General features: G+C 46.8%; 1 protein-coding gene across 3 annotated transcripts in view; it reads right to left on the bottom strand.

Annotated features, from left to right (window-relative positions):
* The window catches only part of KREMEN2 (kringle containing transmembrane protein 2), a 52,229-nt gene extending 34,640 nt beyond the window's left edge, over nucleotides 1–17,589 (bottom strand). For 2 of the 3 annotated variants that reach the window (XM_083376896.1, XM_083376898.1), the window contains exons 1-2: nucleotides 16,402–17,589; nucleotides 1,031–1,297 (exon numbers count right to left, since the gene is read on the bottom strand). In XM_083376896.1, coding sequence (XP_083233022.1) covers nucleotides 1,031–1,297; nucleotides 16,402–16,468 — 334 coding nt within the window. In that variant the 5' untranslated portion in view covers nucleotides 16,469–17,589. The remainder of the gene's footprint in view (nucleotides 1–1,030; nucleotides 1,298–16,401) is intronic. The other variant, XM_083376897.1, reaches the window with a different exon arrangement.
* Between the last annotated feature and the right edge of the window lie 458 nt (nucleotides 17,590–18,047).

Below are 18,047 nucleotides of genomic sequence, written 5' to 3'. Positions count from 1 at the left end.
GCATCAGAGGCAGTTGTCTCAAAATTGTTGCTCTTCAGGTACAACAGATTTAATACCACCTTACACTTTCTCTGAAGTGTTTTCCGCTATAAGAGCTGTTCATGTTTTTCTGTATTTTTCTGAGGCTTGAAAATTGCATTCCAATACATCTCTTCTTGATGTATTGGGTTTACAGTACATTCCTGTTGAAACTGAGAAGGGTGCTACAGCGTTATTTTGTTTCTTTGACTTCAGAGTTGCCCTGGCTGCCCAAACCTCAAAATCTGAAAAGGGACAGTAGAAAGGGACACCCCTAGACTGGATTTTCATCTAAAACTCTTGGTCTCCCATAATAAAGGCAAACCACAACACTCCATCTATAAGAATTGCATTTAAATGTTCTTCTCCTTTGAAATAAATTTCAAAGCAAGCAAATCTTTCTTCTGAGCTGGTGATTGATCAGAATGGGATTTGCTTGTCAGTTTGAAGGAGAACAGTTAGGACCACAGTGTCAGAGAACTGTAAGAATGGGACTTCTATAATTTCTACCCATTCTGGCCTTTATAGGACACCCATTTGGGAAAAGCTGGGTTAGAGACTCCAGACAGAACCAGCAAGCAATTGAGAAAAGGATGTTCAACTTCTGAGAAGGTCCACCAATTATTAACTTTCCTACAGAGTGGACCAAACTTTGAGGGGTCCTTGGTGCTCTCTGAGCTTGCTTTTTTCTTGCAGACGTTTCATTACCCTATCTAGTAACATCGTCCAGGCTAGTAAGGACCGCTGATTGCTGTCAGTTTATATAAATCTTAAAGGTCTTTAAATCAGCCTTCTCAAGCACTCAAGCACTCCTTACTAGCACGGATGATGTTACCTAGTCAGGGTAATGAAATGTCTGCAAGGAAACAAGCAAGCTCAGAGCACCAAGGACCCCTCATTTCAACCCTTAGCTACACATATTCTCCATCACTGGGACCAATTTTATTTTATTTTATTCTTTTGCTAAACTCTGGCTGATTCCCCCAACTTCAATGCAAGGTCCAACACTTACTGTGGCAGGTTGGGATGTCACAATACTTCCAGTAGATCCCTTCTTCGTTCTCTGAGATGTAGCACCAAGGCTGTACATCACCGTCTGGATTTCGGCAGTAATTGTGACTGCCGAGCCCCCACTCGCCATTGGGATACTTGGCCGTGTTGTAGGCATGTTCTCGTGTCTGGTTCCAGTAGAGGCAAGGCTTCCCAGCGGATCCAGGCGCAGTTCTGTTCTGCAGTCCCCGATAATCAGCTCCATTCACCATAAAACATTCAGATAATTCTGGGGAGTAATCAGAGGGAAGAGAAATGGTAGGAGGCAGGTTTCTCCACGTTTTCTCCTGCATCTTTTAATTTTCTATATGGGGGTGGTGATGGTTGTTATCGTGCATTTCCTCCCCATTCACTAAAGAACAAAGTCACACATGGCTATTTTGAGACAAATCATCAACTCTTGATGATGGCGTTGGATGTTCTTCCAACTTCTCAGACCCAACTCTTAGCAAAGTCAGCCAAGCAACGCCTTTTCTTCACACCTAAGACATATTTGATTGCTACTTTATGATGAAACGTGTTTGGTCACTTCCAACCCAAGACCTATCTCTGATCAACAATCCCCCTTTCCTTTTCTCTCTTGACAACCACAGCAATTCTCTCTGTATCATATGCATCTGATAAACTGAACTGCGATGCACAAAAACTATAGATATCTGCCTTTGAAGTGGCATAAGAGTCTGTTTCGATTTTGCCGCAGAAGAGTAACACAGCTATCCCCCGGGAAGCTATTATATACAAACAAAGTTGTCCTCACAACAACCCAGAGAGCTTGGTTAAACTGAGCTATAGTAACCAGCCCAAGGTCATCTAAGGGACTTATGGTAGCCTGCCAGGAAAACAATCCACAGTTCCTCATGGATGAAGAACTTGTGGCTCTCCTGGTATTGCTGAAAGTGTAACTTCCAGACATTGGCCATAGCTGCTGGGAGTGCTGGGAGTTATAGTTCAGCAACATCCTGGTGAGACACATATATACACACACACAAATATACGTACGGATACAAATTGCATAATCAAGAAAATAAAGGGTTTGCAATTTTAAAAAACCTAAGCCTTCTGGAGTAGTGAATTTGTATTTGGTCGGATTTTAGTGGCTTGTCCACACAACAAAGCTTCAGACAGTTAAAATATAGCAAATTCACATACAAGTTACTAAGCTTGGTTATTTTAACCTCTTGTCAATTTTTGTAAGTTGGTGTGTTGGGTGAATTTAACTTTTTTGGTTAACGCATGATTCAGTGCATTGTGCAAACCAGGAAAATGAATTCAGGTTAAGTTGTGTGAATGCAGCCAATGCCCTTAATTGTACTCAGGTTGTCAGTGAGCGTTGCAATTATAATCAGGAAATCCCACTGAATGTTTTTTTTTTCTTAGAGAGGGATAACAATGACATTGATAAAACTGACACAGTGGGAAAGTAAATCTTGTTTAGCTACTGTTCTCATTTAGTGATAGCCATGGACCTGACCCAGATTATTCAGGGTCCGACTCACGAGGGGGGAAACACGCCCGACTTTATTTTCATCTCTGGGCAGTGGCTTAATGGTCTGGGTGGGGTTACTCCAACATCTCAACCCCTTTCATGGACAGACCATTATCTCCTGCGGCTGAGCCTCCGTCATGCCACTCCCCGCTGCTGGGAGGCGGAACCGACCAGGTGGTTCCGCCCCAGGCGCCTGATGGACCCAGATAGGTTCCAGACGGTGCTTGGATTTATTCCTTCCTCCCTTTCCCACAGCCCGGTCAAGACCTTAGTTGATGCCTGGCAATGGGTGACTTCGGAGGCTCTCGACCGTGTTGTGCCTTTGCGGCCTCTGACCCGGCGCAGATCCCGGCTCGCTCCTTGGTTTTCCATGGACCTGCGGGAGATGAAGCGCCGGAGAAGGGGCCTAGAGAGCATTTGGAGGTCCACTCGGTCCGAGTCTGACCGGACACAGTTAAGATCCTTTTCTAGATCTTATCTTGTGGCAATGGAGGTGGCGAAGCATGCTCACTTCGCCACCCTCATTGCATCCGCAGATAACCGCCCGGTTTAGGGTGACCCGTTCCCTTTTAAATCAGGGGACGGGAGAGGACCCCTTGCAGGGATGGGCCGAGGAGTTTAGTGAGTATCTGGTGGATAAAATCGCTCAGATTCTTGCTGGCTTGGACTCCGACTGGGCAGTATCTGACGAGGGGGAAACGACGGGTTTGGCCGATAATATCTGGGAGGAGTTTGATCCTGTGACTCCGGATGAATTCAGCCCTTGATTTCTCATTGGTGAAGGAAACTCCCTCTGTTTCTTCACAGAAAGAGCTTCTGTCAAAACCAGTTATAATTTCAGGGCAGAAAATTTGAAAATAATAATAATAATAATTGTGCTTCTCTTTTACCCATAATCTAGGGAATTCGCTTTGGTCAGAAAATTGAAGGAAGTTTGAAGAGCTGCAGCTGGAGAAGAGACCTTGAGGTCTTCTGGGAAGTTCACAGGAGACCTCCAGCTGCCCCTTCTTTCTTTCCCCTCCCAATCCTGAAATGTGGAGCTGGAAAAACATCAGAGCAAGCCATGACAAGACAAGCTTGGAAGAAGAGGGACTCCTCTCAAGGCTGCCTCCAGGGTGGGGGCCAAAAAAAATGAGATTAGAGATGCTAAATGTGTAATCAGTTAAAGCATGCAAGAGCTTTGAAGATTCAAAGGGAAATGGCGGAGGGTGTCCTGTGAGATTTGGCTGGAGGCAAGTGAAACACAGGAGACCCTTTTAGATCGCACATTTGGGAAGAGGAGGGATTGGAGGAGGATCAAAGAGTTCAAAGACACATTTAATCGGCCATGCCAAGACAGTCAAGTGCAGGCAGAACACAAAGAAAGAGTATGGGGGACAATGAGATGGCACAGCCTCTGCTAAACCTCTGACCTCTACCGAGGTCAAAGAATGAGTCTTTCTAAACCAAGGATGAACAATATTTGGGGGGGGGGAAATGAGTCATGTTTGGTCTTTTGAGTAGAGTGACCGGTGGGGATAGATTCCCCAAAGATGGCAGAGACTATATAATGAACTGGGCAAAGCCCAATTGGGTTGAAATGGAATTGATTTATTTACATGCAGATGATAGGATTATTCCTATGTATTTAATTTTCCTGTTTAGGCTTATCATTTGTCTTTTATTTGTTGATTGGTTTCATCTCCATTCTCATGCTCCTAAACAGATTTGGAGTAGCTTACCTCAAAACCTAATTAATTATATTAAAAGAAATATACAATCAACCAAGAACTCGAGATTCAAGTGTTTACAACTACAGGTAGTCCTTGACTTACGACCACTGCAGGAACCAGAAAATTTGTTAAAATAGTGCAGTCATTAAGTGAGACGTCATACGCCCACATCTGATTTTAACTTTTTTGTTATGGTCATTAAGCTAGACATCGCTTGCCTGCAGCTTCTGTCTTTTGCTGAGGGCTTCCCCACTAACTTTGCTTGTCCAAGACCGGCTGGGAAAGTCACTTTTTTCAGCATGGTCGTAACTTCAAACAGTTGCTAAACAAATGGTTGTAAGTTGTAAGAACTAATTAATTTAGAAATTGTAGAAGGCCTCCAAGTATTTCAACCAAGGCTTTTAGGAGTCTTGCCCCACTGTGGAGAGCCATCCAGTTCATCTGCAATATCAAGACTTAATCGTCCCAGAAATCCCATTTTTACAGTGTTTTCTCCTTACGTCATAAATGCTAATCCCGGGGGAAAATCTTGTTTCTTTAGGCCAGTAGTTCTCAACCAGCATGTTGGCTGGGGAATTCTGGGAACTGAAATCCACACATTTTAAAAAGGGCCAAGTTTGAGAATTTTTACTCGAGGCAGCCGATTGAAGTGGTTGAAATGTGAAACGAAGGAAGGAATGCACCACATCAGATTGCAAGTTACTGTGTCATTTCTAAGTGTTTCTGCATTGAAAACAAAAACGAAACACACAAAACCTACACTCCCGTTCGCCCAAGTAAAAACTGACATATCAAGGAAAAAAGTTCTAGCCCAGCCCAGCCCTGGCTTTGCTTGCATTCTTTCAAAGTCATACAAGCATGTTCCTCGCCGCATTCATATGTCTCTACATACAAAGAACCTTCACATATCAGTTCAGTCATCCAGAGTCTGAAGTACAAATATTGGAATTCTGCCACTTATTTCCACTACATTTTTAGTCAAAGAAAATAGCGTGCTGGATCTGAAGAGATGCCCATGAGAGATCGTGCCCAGTGGCTCCTGCCATTCTGAAGACTGCCCTGGCATTGAACAGTCCCGCAAGGGGTGCAAAGGGAGAATGTAGGCATAGTACGACACGTCAAGGAAGCAAAAGGATCATAGCCAGCCACAAGTTTAATGAAGAGAAGGGTGAGGGGTGACATGATAGCAGTGTTCCAATATCTCAGGGGCTGCCACAAAGAAGAGGGAGTCAAGCTATTCTCCAAAGCACCTGAAAGCAGGACAAGAAGCAACAGATGGAAACTAGTCAAGGAGAGAAGCAACCTAGAACTAAGGAGAAACTTCCTGACAGAACAATTAACCAGTGGAACCACCTGCCTCCAGAAGTGGTGAATGCTCCAACACTGGAAGTTTTTAAGAAGAGACTGGCCAGCCATTTGTCTGAAATGGTATAGGGTTTCCTGCCTGAGCAGGGGGTTGGACTAGATGACCTCCAAGGTCCCTTCCAACTACTTCTTCTCCTTCTCCTTCTCCTTCTCCTTCTTCTTATTATTATTGGCAATTTGCACAACCGTGTATATCTGCTTAAAAAGTAAGGACAAAAACAGGCATAGAAATACATCTGTGCTACTTGGCTTTGCACAAAGTAGGTTGCAGAAGTGGCAGAAGGCCATTTTCCTTGCAGAATCCAATCTGGGCTGTAGTTCTCCCTCCCTTCCTCTCTCCCCCCCACTTTTTAAAAAAAAAATCTGGAAAAATGGCAGAGATTCAGCAAGTGGTCCTTCAGGCTAAATAATGCTGAATGCCGGGTGGTAGAACTCACAAGGGTGAACAAAAGCTGCATTTTGGGCTGGCAAGGAGATCAGACAAACAGCGGCTCCCCCTCGCCCTGACCAAGAACTTGAGAGGGCTGGCTCCTAGCCTGCCTCGTTTTATCCCAGACATAGTAATGTCCTTCCACAGCTGGGAATAACCTATGACTTGTTTTCTCGTCACTTGCCTCCTGCCATCCACCCACCCTCACAGTCCAAACCTCTCCTGGTGTAACCAGATGCCTTTCCAACCTAGCAGACATGAGCCCCAGGGGGACAGGACCCACCTGTTGTTGGAGATGGAAATAGCTGAGAACATAATAAACAGGTGGTCGATATAAAGCAAAAGGACCAGACTAGGAAGGGGAGGGTAGCAAAGTGAGCTCTTCATGGGAGGATGTGGAAGCCCACAGAGGCCGGAGACTGGATGTCTAGCAGGTGGTGGGTGTTGGCAGCTGGTCCTTTAGAAGATGCTTAGGACCAGTGGAGTGCTATCTGGGGGGCACGAATGTGAGATGGCCCCGGGGAGGTGAGGGGGGGGAATAAAAATCAGGGGTGAGGCATTAGACAAATGGTACAGGAGGCCTTGGTGTTACCGCACTGTTGAATTACTGAAGAAATGCGACATGAATGTAATGGAACGCATACAGGCGGGCCGGGAGGCTCATAGCTCTGTTTCAACAAACGTGGGATTAGCTATTTTGGTACCATTGTGGAAAGCTTCCTCCTGTTGGGGTTGCAGCTGTCGAAAGACCAACAGGCTGTGGAGAACGGACGAGGAATAGGACAGGCAAGAATGTCAAACATGTCTGTAATGCCTTTCTTTAAAAAGAAATCAAGGGTATATTCACACCTTTATGTTGCATCTCTGGGGCTTGCATCTGTGTTCCGGATACTCTGGAGATCCTTGGATACTTACCAGGCCCCTTTAGTGAGAGTAGCAATCATATTAGATCAGCTGCTTTGGGTGTTGTCCCCCAAATTCAGGTCTTAGCCTGGCGCCATAGCCGATGAAGACTATTAGACACAAGGTGCAGGATTGATTTCCCTTTACTGAAGCGCTTCAGCAAAAGGGGTCCCAGCCTGCAAAATGCCAGGACCCAGAACAAAGGATTTAACAACTTTTATACAGGTTTTTAAAGGTGGGATAGAGAAACATTGTCTAATAGGTTTTTTAAAAAATTATCTAAAGGGTCGTCTATTGGCTCCATGCCATTCCTACTTCTAAACCTTAACTAATAAATGGTTCAAAAGTTATCTAGCAAGTATTCTACTCGCTCTACTTCAACCCTATTCCTAAAAGTTAACTAATAGGCATCCTAGAAGACTTTTAGCAAGTGTTCTATTGGCTGGTCTTAACCCTATTCCTTATCTTAGCAATATGTCTTGTATGATATGCCTGTCAGTCAGCTCTTGTTTTCTACATTGAAAGGGGTCCCACTTGTCCACACTCCCTCTTCCTTTATCTTTGTTATGTAGGCTTTGCAAATACCACATCTTCTCCCTTCCGAGTTCATGCCATAACCTTGCATTTTTACAGCAAAGGTCCCTACAGCAAATGGCCCATCATTCAAGACAGCTGCTTCACCCCCACAGGATCTTCTCCTTCCCCATGAAGCAGGCTCAGGGAGGAACTGGGGTGTTCTGGGGCCAAGCCAGACTGAACAGGGCCATCATTCACATGTTCACAAAGTGGCCAAGCATAAAGGGAGCTGTTCTGTTCCAGCCTACGACCGGCCCTGTTTGTGTATCAGGGACAACCCCTTTTTCCTTTTTACAGTCAATAGGCTGGAAAAACCTAACCCAAATTTATTTACAGTTTGTTTGAAGCAATAGAATAAATGAATCAAAATATCAAACAAGAGTTAAACAGAAGTAACAAGAACAGACCAGGACTCTCTCAGAATGTCTTCAAACGGTTGCCTTCAGCAACCAGCCCCGCCCACGCCTTCCCCTTTTATTATCAGTCCCAAGGCATGGCTTCTCACTGCCTTCTCCTCCTCTCACTGAGTTGCCTCATTGATTTTCTCTGCTCTGCTCTGCTGGATTGCCTTTTGCTTCTAGCATCTCTGAACAGATTCAGCTTTGACTCATCTAAGTCCGACACCTCGCACTCACACAGCTGGGCCTCATGAGGAACATGACTGGAGGGGCCAGGCTGAGAGTCCTGCAGTGCATCAGAACCTCCCTCCGACACCAAAGGCTCTCCAAACCCCTCCTCCTCCTCCTCAGATTCATCAGACTCAGCTGCTGGGAGCACAGGCTGACACTGAATCACAACAGGAGCACATTAGAGAAGCACCATTGCTTTGGACTTCAGTCTATCTATCTCCATTTTTCTAGCCACAGCATTCTCCTTTCAGTTCAAACATAGCCAAAGTGAGCTGGAAATGGAACGGAGAAACACTGTGATGGACTAAAGAGGTAGCAAAGCCCAGAAACCCTGAAGGGCTTGGCCTTCCCCTTCTTCATCACCATTTCTATAGTTAAGTAAAACTATCTACACTCTCTGTTCCTCATGTTACATGTTAACGGACAAAATTGCAAAGGGATCTGGGTTCATTGCTAGGGCCACATCCAGTTCGGCCTTCAGGGCCCATGGGTCAACAATGGTGCTTTCAAACAAATCTTCAGGGCAGCCTTCCTGATTCACTCAAAAGTTCTATGGCAAGCAGCACATATTCAGCCTTCTCATCTGTGGGAGATATGGAACAATTTGAGCCCTGAGAAATGTGAGAGAATAAAAATTGAAATGCAAACAAACCAAAGTGACGCACTTCTTGATGCTTCATGTACAAATGAGAAAACTAAAAGACTCAAGTGAGAGGTGGTTAAGGAAAAAACAAGAGTATGAGGAAGAAAGGAGGAACAGGGGGAAAAATCTTACATGGCCAAAGATTTCCTTCTCAGTTTTCTAGCTAGTCATTTATAACTCTTCCAGGATATCCCACCTCGTTCCTATTTACACCTAATTTTCCATCTCCATCCAGTTCTGCATCCAGTTCTGGTCACCAAGATGTAGAAAAGATGCGGAGAAGAACAACCAAGATGATTAGGGGACTGGAGGCTAAAACAGATAAGGAACAGTTGCTGGAATTTGGCATGTCTAGTTTAATGAAGAAAAGGACGAGGGGTGACATGATAGCAGTGTCCCAATATCTCAGGGGCTGCCACAAAGAAGAGAGAGTCAGGCTATTCTCTTGAGGGCAGGACAAAAAGCAACGGATGGAAACTAATGAAGGAGAGAAGCAACTTAGAACTAAGGAGAAATTTCCTGACAGTGAGAACAATTAATCAGTGGAACAACCTGCCTCCAGAAGTTGGGAATGCTCCAACACCGGGAGTTTTTAAGAAGAGACTGGACAGCCATTTGTCTGAAGTGGTATAGGGTTTCCTGTCTGAGCAGGGGGTTGGACTAGAAGACCTCCAAGGTCCCTTCCAACTCTATCATTATTGTTATTGTTGTCATCCCCACCTCCCAAAATATCAGTATAAATCAGACTTTTCAGAAAAAGGAGCTCCTCTTAGTTTTTGTTGCTTTAACTGTGTGATAAGTGTTAAGAAACCTCTGCATATACTTAACTAAGTATATATAAGTACTTATATATAAGAACTGATGGCAGGTGGACCAAGGCAGTCCTAGAATGGATCCCACTTGATAAAAAGCATCCAGGAAAGAGACCTAAAAACAAGATGGATTGACGACATCAGCAAGTATGGAAGGCCCAATTGGCAACAGAAAACTCAGGACCGTATAGGTTGGAAACATGCGGAAGAGGCCTTCATCCTGCAGTGGATAGACAATGGCTAAATGGTGATGATGATAATGATGATGATGATATAAGTACTTATACTCACTCACACAAATATCATCTGTCAGAATAAGCTGCAGTTGAACATTTGCCATAATGTCACTACTGATAAATCGGTGCTACCGTGTCTCTGTTCACTGACATTAAGTGGTATTTTTCTAAACATTTCAGGAAGGTAATTCCTGCTGCATAGCTTTGAAACCATTACCAAGGGATCCACAAAAGCATAGGACAGATAAAAAAAAAGGGGGATGATTTGAATTTCTAGCACATGCCATTTACATGCATGTTATTGGCAGCATATAATATCTGGGCTGCTATACCTCAGGCAGCCATAAAATGAAGATCACTTTTCAAAAATTGCTTTTTCCTTGTATTGTTTTTTTCACCAGCCAGATGCCCTTTTTGCTTGCAGCCGACACAATGCAGCATGAATGCAAAATCATTTACTGCTGCAAATTAAATAAATATGCCAAGCAGCAGTGTTCCGCAATCTAATGCTCCTCAGCAGTGTTAAAAAATAAAATAAAATCTAGCATCCCATCATCCTGTCCTATTTTAGGAATACGGGGAAGAGATTAACCAATTAAAGTGAGAAGCTAAAGAAAAACATGACCTGTTTAAACAGGGAATGGGCAAGCTCCATAAACATTCAGTTCAAACATTTTGTTGTTAGTTCCGAAGTCATGTCCGACCCATCGCGACCCCATGGACAACGTTCCTCCAGGCCTTCCTGTCCTCTACCATCTTCTGGAGTCCATTTAGGCTCACGCCTACTGCTTCAGTGACTCCATCCAACCACTTCATTCTCTATCGTCCCATTCTTCTCTTGCCCTCAACCTTTCCCAGCATTAGGCTCTTCTCCAGTGAGTCCTTCCTTCTCATTAGGTGGCCAAAGTATTTGAGTTTCAACTTCAGGATCTGGCCTTCTAAAGAGCAGTCAGGGTTGATCTCCTCTCGGACTGACCGGTTTGATCGTCTTGCAGTCCAAGAGGTAAAACACTTTAAAAAGACAGTCAAGAAGAGAATTGAGAAGCAGGGGAGAGATTTGGCAAGTAAGTCCTTTGAAGGAGGAAAAGTAAGAGCTCGGCACATTGAATCCTAAGAAGAGAAGATTCAGCACAAAGCACGACAAGGGTCTTAAATACCTGAAGGATTGTCACATATAAGTTCCTGCTTGTAATTCGGAGACCTGGACTGGAAGCCATGGGTAGAAAAAAGAAAAATGCCAGGAAATGGTGTGCTTCTGGCTAACTTCTTAGAAGTCATTTCCTAACGATTCTGAGCTATTCTCAATCTCCTTGGCGTTTTCTTCTGCTGTATTGTCTGGGGCTGATGTCATACTGTAGTACAGCACATCTGGAGGGCAAAAAGTTCAGAAGCTGCTGTCTTCAGCACTAAGGTCCCTTCCAGCTTTGGAACTCTATTCGTTTACCCTTTTCAACATTTCACAAAAAAAAAAAAGACCCAGAAACCCACCAGCACGATGCACTGATCAGAGGAGATCCAGGCACATTTCCATGCTCAGCTATATCGCACACCAAATGACCTTGTGCTAATTACTCTCTCTCTCTCTCAGACTGACTTGCCTGCCAGAAGAATTGGGGGGGGGGGGCAGGGGAGGCAGAGGCAGGGAGGGGAATCCCATATGCTGCTTTGAACTTCTCTGAGAAAAGGTGGGATAGAAACAGAACTCAGTTCTCCTACCAGGAACTGATGCTCGAACACATCTGTTACACATTGCTGAATTCTCTATCCTGCCTGGTCTTCATTTAGCTTGCAATGCTGTATTCTGTCCTCCCCTGATTTAAACAAAGTGCACTTTTTTTCTCTCTCTTCAGTTGAGGAGTTCCTTGAAAAACCTAATTCAGGGTAGGCCTTCCCATCAACCGTATTTGCAGGGCAGGGGTTACACCTTCCCTCGTGTTTGTGCATTTGTATGTGGAAACAAATACATACAGCCCCTTGCTGAGACCTAATTTGAAGCTGACTGAAGGAGGAAACTGAATTTGGGAAGACTGACAGCTCAACCTACTGCATGCATGGGAAGGAAGAATAGACGCAGCTCTGGCGTCAGAATAATGGGTTTGACAAGCATAGGAACGTCTCCGGTTTACTTGTGAGAAACTGAAAGGCGTGCGCTTTTGATACAAGCCCTTTGGCTTAAGCCTTTTGGCAGGAGTTCTTGCTCGTAAATTAATAAATTGTGGCTTAGCCAAAATCCACACAACAGCATAATGAAATGACTAGGGTTATTCCTACGGCAAGATGTGACAATGCCGCTAATTCAGATAACTCTTTAATTTTGGAGCACGGATTATGTATTAAGGTCACGCCTCTGCGTTCTACATTCTTAACTACTCGGCATTCCACAAAACTGGAAAATTACCTTGTTGTTTTCTTTTGTGTTACCTCTTCCTGAGTCTCGTCTTTGAACAGGTTTCCAAAATGAAATTCAGCAGCTAATTAAGGCAACTAGATTTTCAATGTCAGTGAGAATTGCAGAGGCATTATTAAAAGATCGTACCCCAGGAAATAAAGAAAAAAAATATCAAAATACGTAGGGACATTCTGAAAATTGTCTGGAACAAAAAAAGGAAACAAACGGGTTTAACTGCCTCTGTGATCTAGTGCCCCCTTACGGAGCCCGAAGCTTTAAAACTGGCTTTTTTTTTTTTTTTTTTGCTCTGTTCAGAACAGAAAAACACAAAGTAGCTACTTTGAAAGAGACTAACTGGCATTTCCTGTTACAAAAGAAATAGAAAGAAATTATAATTGATTCAGGCAAAACAACAAAGAGAAAATGGAGTATTTCATGATCTGCAACCATCAGAGTTGTCAACAACCCCACCTTTGCTAACTGCACCAAAGGGCAGAGGGTTCAACCAGTAAATCTTTCACGATCCACTACAGCTTCAGTGCAGGTATTCATATTTCATCTGCTGAATTGCTGTTTCACCCTGAACATGTCAGCGTAAGAGCATAAGCAGCAGAGGAGGTTTCAGAAAATGTTGGATCACATGATCACACGATAGGTAAATTCTGGGTAAATTAAATGCGGTCCTCCAAACCCCCCCCCATTCCCTTATCCGTATTATTCCTAATCCCACCCTTCCTCCAAGAACAAGCTGAATGGTCTTCTTTCATTACTCCCCATCATTTTCTTTTAACAACGGATTAAGAGAGCCTCAAAAAGAATGAATGGACGGTCCCAAGTCATTTAGTGGATGCGCTTTCAGATTTAATCCAGTCAATGAAAAAGCTGTGGTGGTTGCACTCACATGACATGCTAAACTGAACAGTGAGACTAATGGGTGGAGGAATAGTGATGGGGAGGGGGGGCAAAATAAAAGTGGGTTAGTGAGAAGAGCCCAAAACAAGCAATGGGTGGGGCCAGTTAGTGGAGTTTGCAAAACTGGAAGACTGAATCTCACTTCTCTTCTTTGTGTCACCCTATCCTTCCCACTGCCGTTCTGATTTTGGCATCTCTCTTTGGCTATCTCTGTGCATCTCACGACACACATGTCCCTATCCAAGTGACATCTAAACACTCTGAAGGAGGCCCAAAATGGGAAGAAGAAAAATGGAAGAGTTGTTCATCTTCCCGGATGAGTTTTTCCCTTCCTCAACAATCTTAGAAGCCCTAATCTGGACTTCTCTGAACAATGGCACCTGTCAAGCATACCTGTGCATGGATCAGCCGTATCACCCAAGAGTTTCCACACCACTTGTCCATGAAAGAGATAGAGAACAAAGAGTTCCCAGACAGAGGAATAAATAGTGAGGTAGGATGACTTCAGGAAAGTATTACATTAAAGGCACTGAAGGACAGCCAAGATACGTTTGGGAAGGGGGAGAATATTGGCAGCCCTAGTAACTGTCAGATCTCAGGGATTAATATCCAGCTCTATGATATAAGTCCTTGCTTGGCTGGGAAAGTAGCCAGACATCTTTCCCTCTCTTGGGGAGATACAATGAAAGGAGGTGTGGAATAGAAATGTCTTCTTCCTGCATACCTGCACAGCATTTATTATTTGGTCTTCAGCCCAGAACATATCTGCTATCAGGGCTTTTTTTCTCATAGAACGCTCAGAATGGAGTGCCGGCACCTTTTTTGGATGGAACCTTGTAGGATAGGCAAGGTGGGTTGTATGACATCTGTGAGTTCCGGCACCTTTTTCTTTTACAAAAAAAGCACTGTCTACTATATTGGCTGGGTTGTGAATATATGAAGCGGTCCCTCACGTGGAGAACAAGTGGTCCTGTGAGGCTGAAGTAGTCTGCTCTGCCGGAAGGCCACCTCTGGAGGATAAAACAGGGATGCTTCCCTTCACCTGCTATAATTGGATTTTTCCAATGGAATCCAGCCTCTAGCATGCCAAGCAGGTACTTTTAAGAAGCTGCCAGGATCCCTTCCCAAAGGGAGGCTCACTCTTGGAAAATGTGTGCAGGAAGGAACGCCATCGAATAGGTACAAAAACTAGATTTAGCGCAATCGGCAGGGATGACAATCCTGGCTAGGTCCTTTCAACACCAGGGGTCAGAGTTCCCACTTCAATGGCAGAGTGGTGGTGATTTGTTTTATTTATTTACATCCTGCCTTTGTTATTTTTTTATAAATAACTCAAGGTGGCGAACATACCTAATCCTTCTTCCTTCTCCTGTTTTCTCCAAAACAACAGCAACACTGAGGTGGGTTGGGCTGAGAGAGTATGACTGGCCAAAAGTTCAGTCTCCTGGTTTTTAGCCCGGAGCCTGAACCGCTACATCAAGCTGACTTTAGTGATGATGGATACAAACACACCTTTCACTAGACTCTTCCTCCCATGTAATTACTTTAATTAATCCACAATACCTCTGGAACTCTCTACAGTTCCTTGCATCCAATTCCAGCTTTCTCCAATCCCCCCCCCCGAGGATTTAAAACTACAATCCCATCATCCCAAGCTGGTATGTCAATCCCTTGAGACTAATGGGAACGGTAATAATACAACATATCCCAAAAGGGACCAGCCTGTGTACAGCAGTCCTGACTAAACCTGAGAAGATGGAGCTGTTTCCCCAGCGCTTCCCTTTCCGTTCTTCCTTGGCTCTCTCCACTTTTTCCTTTCTTACACCCCCCCCCCCCTTGGGGGCAGCATCCAGTCCCTTCATTCTTCTTCAGCGCTGGGAGGGCTGAAAACAAAAGTCTGACATCCCAATTGGACACATCAAGATCACAAACTCCCCAGTGTCTCCTTGCTGAGGGAAGCCTATGACACCCATGTATAATTGATAGCAAACAATTCCCATTGCTCCTCTTACAGCCAGCCCGCTGAGCCTTGCCATACCTCATCTAACCATCTTTGCAAATAACTGAAAGAGGGGTCAGCTTGTTTGAAGGAGAGAAAAAAGGAAGATCCGAAAAAGCTGCTATCATTTCAGGGGCCTGGGGAGTGTTGTTGGGGTGTAGGTGAGGCTCATCCCCGCTCCTGTCCTGCCATCACAATTTTTTCTCAAAAAGAGACCAGACCAGCACTCTCCAGTCACTTGGGATTCCCATTGGACAGGTATCCTAGACTCCAGTCAAACACATCTGGAGGGGCAGAGGATGCTTTGGCTCAGAAGGACTGCAATGGGGGGTGAAGGGGAAGAGAGAGAGAGAGAGTGAAGGATCTCTGCCAAGGCTATTCTCCTCCCATCCTACTACAATCTGAGCTGCCGTTTGTGGTCCTGCAGCTGTCTGGTCTGCCAGGGTGAGGGAGAAATTGGTGGGGCTCATCTGTCTGCACGGGCAGGACAGGTGGTCCAGATGGGGTGCTTCTGAGGCCGAGGGCTCCTCGGGCCAAGCAGAGGCACCAAATGAGGGAGGCAGAAGGGTCCTCCCAGGCCAAAGGCAGAGGAAGCGTCTACCAACACCGCTTGAGTGGCTCTCCTCCTCCTCTTCCCAATCTCTGCTGCGTCTGCGCTGAGGGCTACGGCTGTGCTTCCAGCTGCCACTTTCTGCATCTCAACAACCTCTTGTGTGGCTCACACCCTCACGACAACCTCCAGAGGCACAGGTGGAACGAGTAGATGCCATGTTCATACAACACTTTGGTTCCGGCATGATCCCATTTTGGAGGCTTGTACTGTATTAGCCCAGCAAGGTTCCCACAACCCTGTAAGCCATGGACAGACAAAACCAAGCTCAAAAACTAAACCAGCCGGGCACATTTACAAAAGCAGCAGGTGATGTGTGAATGCTGCCTGCACCTGAAGCGGAGGGTATGTTTGCTCAGCTCTCCATCCAACCTGGTACTCCGTCTTGTGATCTATAACTCCCATGAGGTTGCTGGGGGGGGGGTTGCATACAGAGGGTCCAAATAGGTGATGGCCACTGTGATGAGCATAGTAGTCTGAATTGCTTGGGCAACACTGGTTCAGCAAAGCAGAAATGGCCAAGCCACTGAACAGCATGGATTCTTGTGGTCTCTCTTTGTCCCACTTCTCAGATTTTAAGTCCTGCGTCTTATGCACCCCATTCCCAACCTTGTCCTCCCCGCTCACTTACCTGCTTTCTGCAGAGTCCACGAGCGTTGAAGGAGCACCAGCAGGAAACCAACTACTTCCCAGGGCATCTCTGGACAGTGTCGCTCACCCTTGCTCTGGGCATTAAGGCTGCCCCACAGCTGGAGGGAACCGCCAGGATCCCAACTTGACAGCTAGAGCTGCAACGGGGTCTCTGAACTGTCAAGGTGCCGGCCAGGAGCTTTACGGATCAAGGGGTCAGCTGGATCAGTGGGCAACGTTTCCGCTTGCCATGGTGACGGAAACCTGCTTTCGCTGTCCAGGGTGATTCTGTCGTGGGAACTCTGCTGCTTCTCCTCCCGGTTTCCAAAGGGTAGTAGCGCGTCGGAGGCTGCCTTCTCCCGGTTTGAAGGAGCACCAGCCGAGGCGCATCTGGAGTCTTTACTCGGGAGTCAGGAACCTACTAGGCGCCTTCCCCTCCCAAACTCGGCCACCGATCGGGGCTTGCCGTTCCGGGAAGACATTGGGGATTACTCCGGGTCGGAGATCATCTTGGCGGCGGGACCGAAGACGCGCCTGGGAAGACGGGATTGCGCCTCGCCCTTCTCGGCTTCGCTCCCAAACTTCAGATCTCGAAGGGGCTGGATCGCCTGCCAGAAGCGGGATGCTTAGGGATCGCTCCCTAGTCTCTGGTCTCTCCGCCTCTCTTGGCTCCCGACCAACCTGCTCCCCTCGGGAATGAATCCGGATCTCTCCGGATCTCTCTCTTCCCCCCCCACACACACACGCACTCCTCTTCCGACCGGTCGGCAGGTCAAGCCCCGTCCCCGCCAGGTGTCATCCTCAGGTGAGGTGGCCTTCGATCCCTCGAGGAATCTGGCTCGGCGTCTTACTGGACGGTGGCGTCCGGAGCAATCCACCCAGCAGCAGCCGCCGCCGCCGATCCCCCGAAGGACCCAATCCGAGGGAAGTCGCACCCTGGGCGCTTGTTTACCTCGGTCGGGTGACGCGGCTCAAGCAGCCCGAGTTGGGGGATCGCCTCGGCTGGCCGAGGGAAGAAGAAGAGATCGGCTCCTACAAGAGCCGTCCGAAAGCGAGAGAGGACCACCACCTGTCGCAGCCCGGCGCGCTCCGGCTTCGACGGCGCCTGGCCGGACGGCTTCTCCTTCTCCGACGGCTGCAGCTGCCGCTCCCGTCGCCGCCGCCGCCGCGCTCCGTTTCCCCCAGCCCGCTCCCCTGGCAGCCGGAGGCAGAAGGGAAGGCGGCTGCCATCCCCACCCCACCCCACTCCCAGCAGATCTCCCCGCCCTGGCCGGCGGCCGCCCCTGGGACGTCCCATCTCGGAGAGGGAGGGCCGACGGAGGAGGAGGAGGAGGAGGAGGGAAGCGGCTCTTCGGCGGCGTCGGCTTCGCAAGCCGAGCCGCTCGCCTTTCCTCAGCTTTGGCGCGCCGCCTGGAAATCCGAGACGGGGCGGGGCGAGGGGGCGGAGCCGAGGAGGGAGGAGGGAGGCGGCGGTTCGTCAAGGCGAAAGCGGGAGGGTTGAGGGGACGCGGGCGTGGGGCGGTGGGAAGTTGCTGGAGGGCCAGAATGGCAGCGGGCTTGGCCTATGGCAGGGGTAAGCAAGCTCGGCTCTTTTATGACTCATGGACTTCAACTCCCAGAATTCCTGAGCCAGCTTCGCTGGCTCAG

The sequence above is a fragment of the Vipera ursinii genome (assembly GCF_947247035.1).
Source record: "Vipera ursinii genome assembly, chromosome: Z".
NCBI lineage: Eukaryota > Metazoa > Chordata > Lepidosauria > Squamata > Viperidae > Vipera > Vipera ursinii.
The sequence above is the reverse complement of the archived record's forward strand: the minus strand, read 5'-3'. Positions and strand labels throughout refer to the sequence as shown.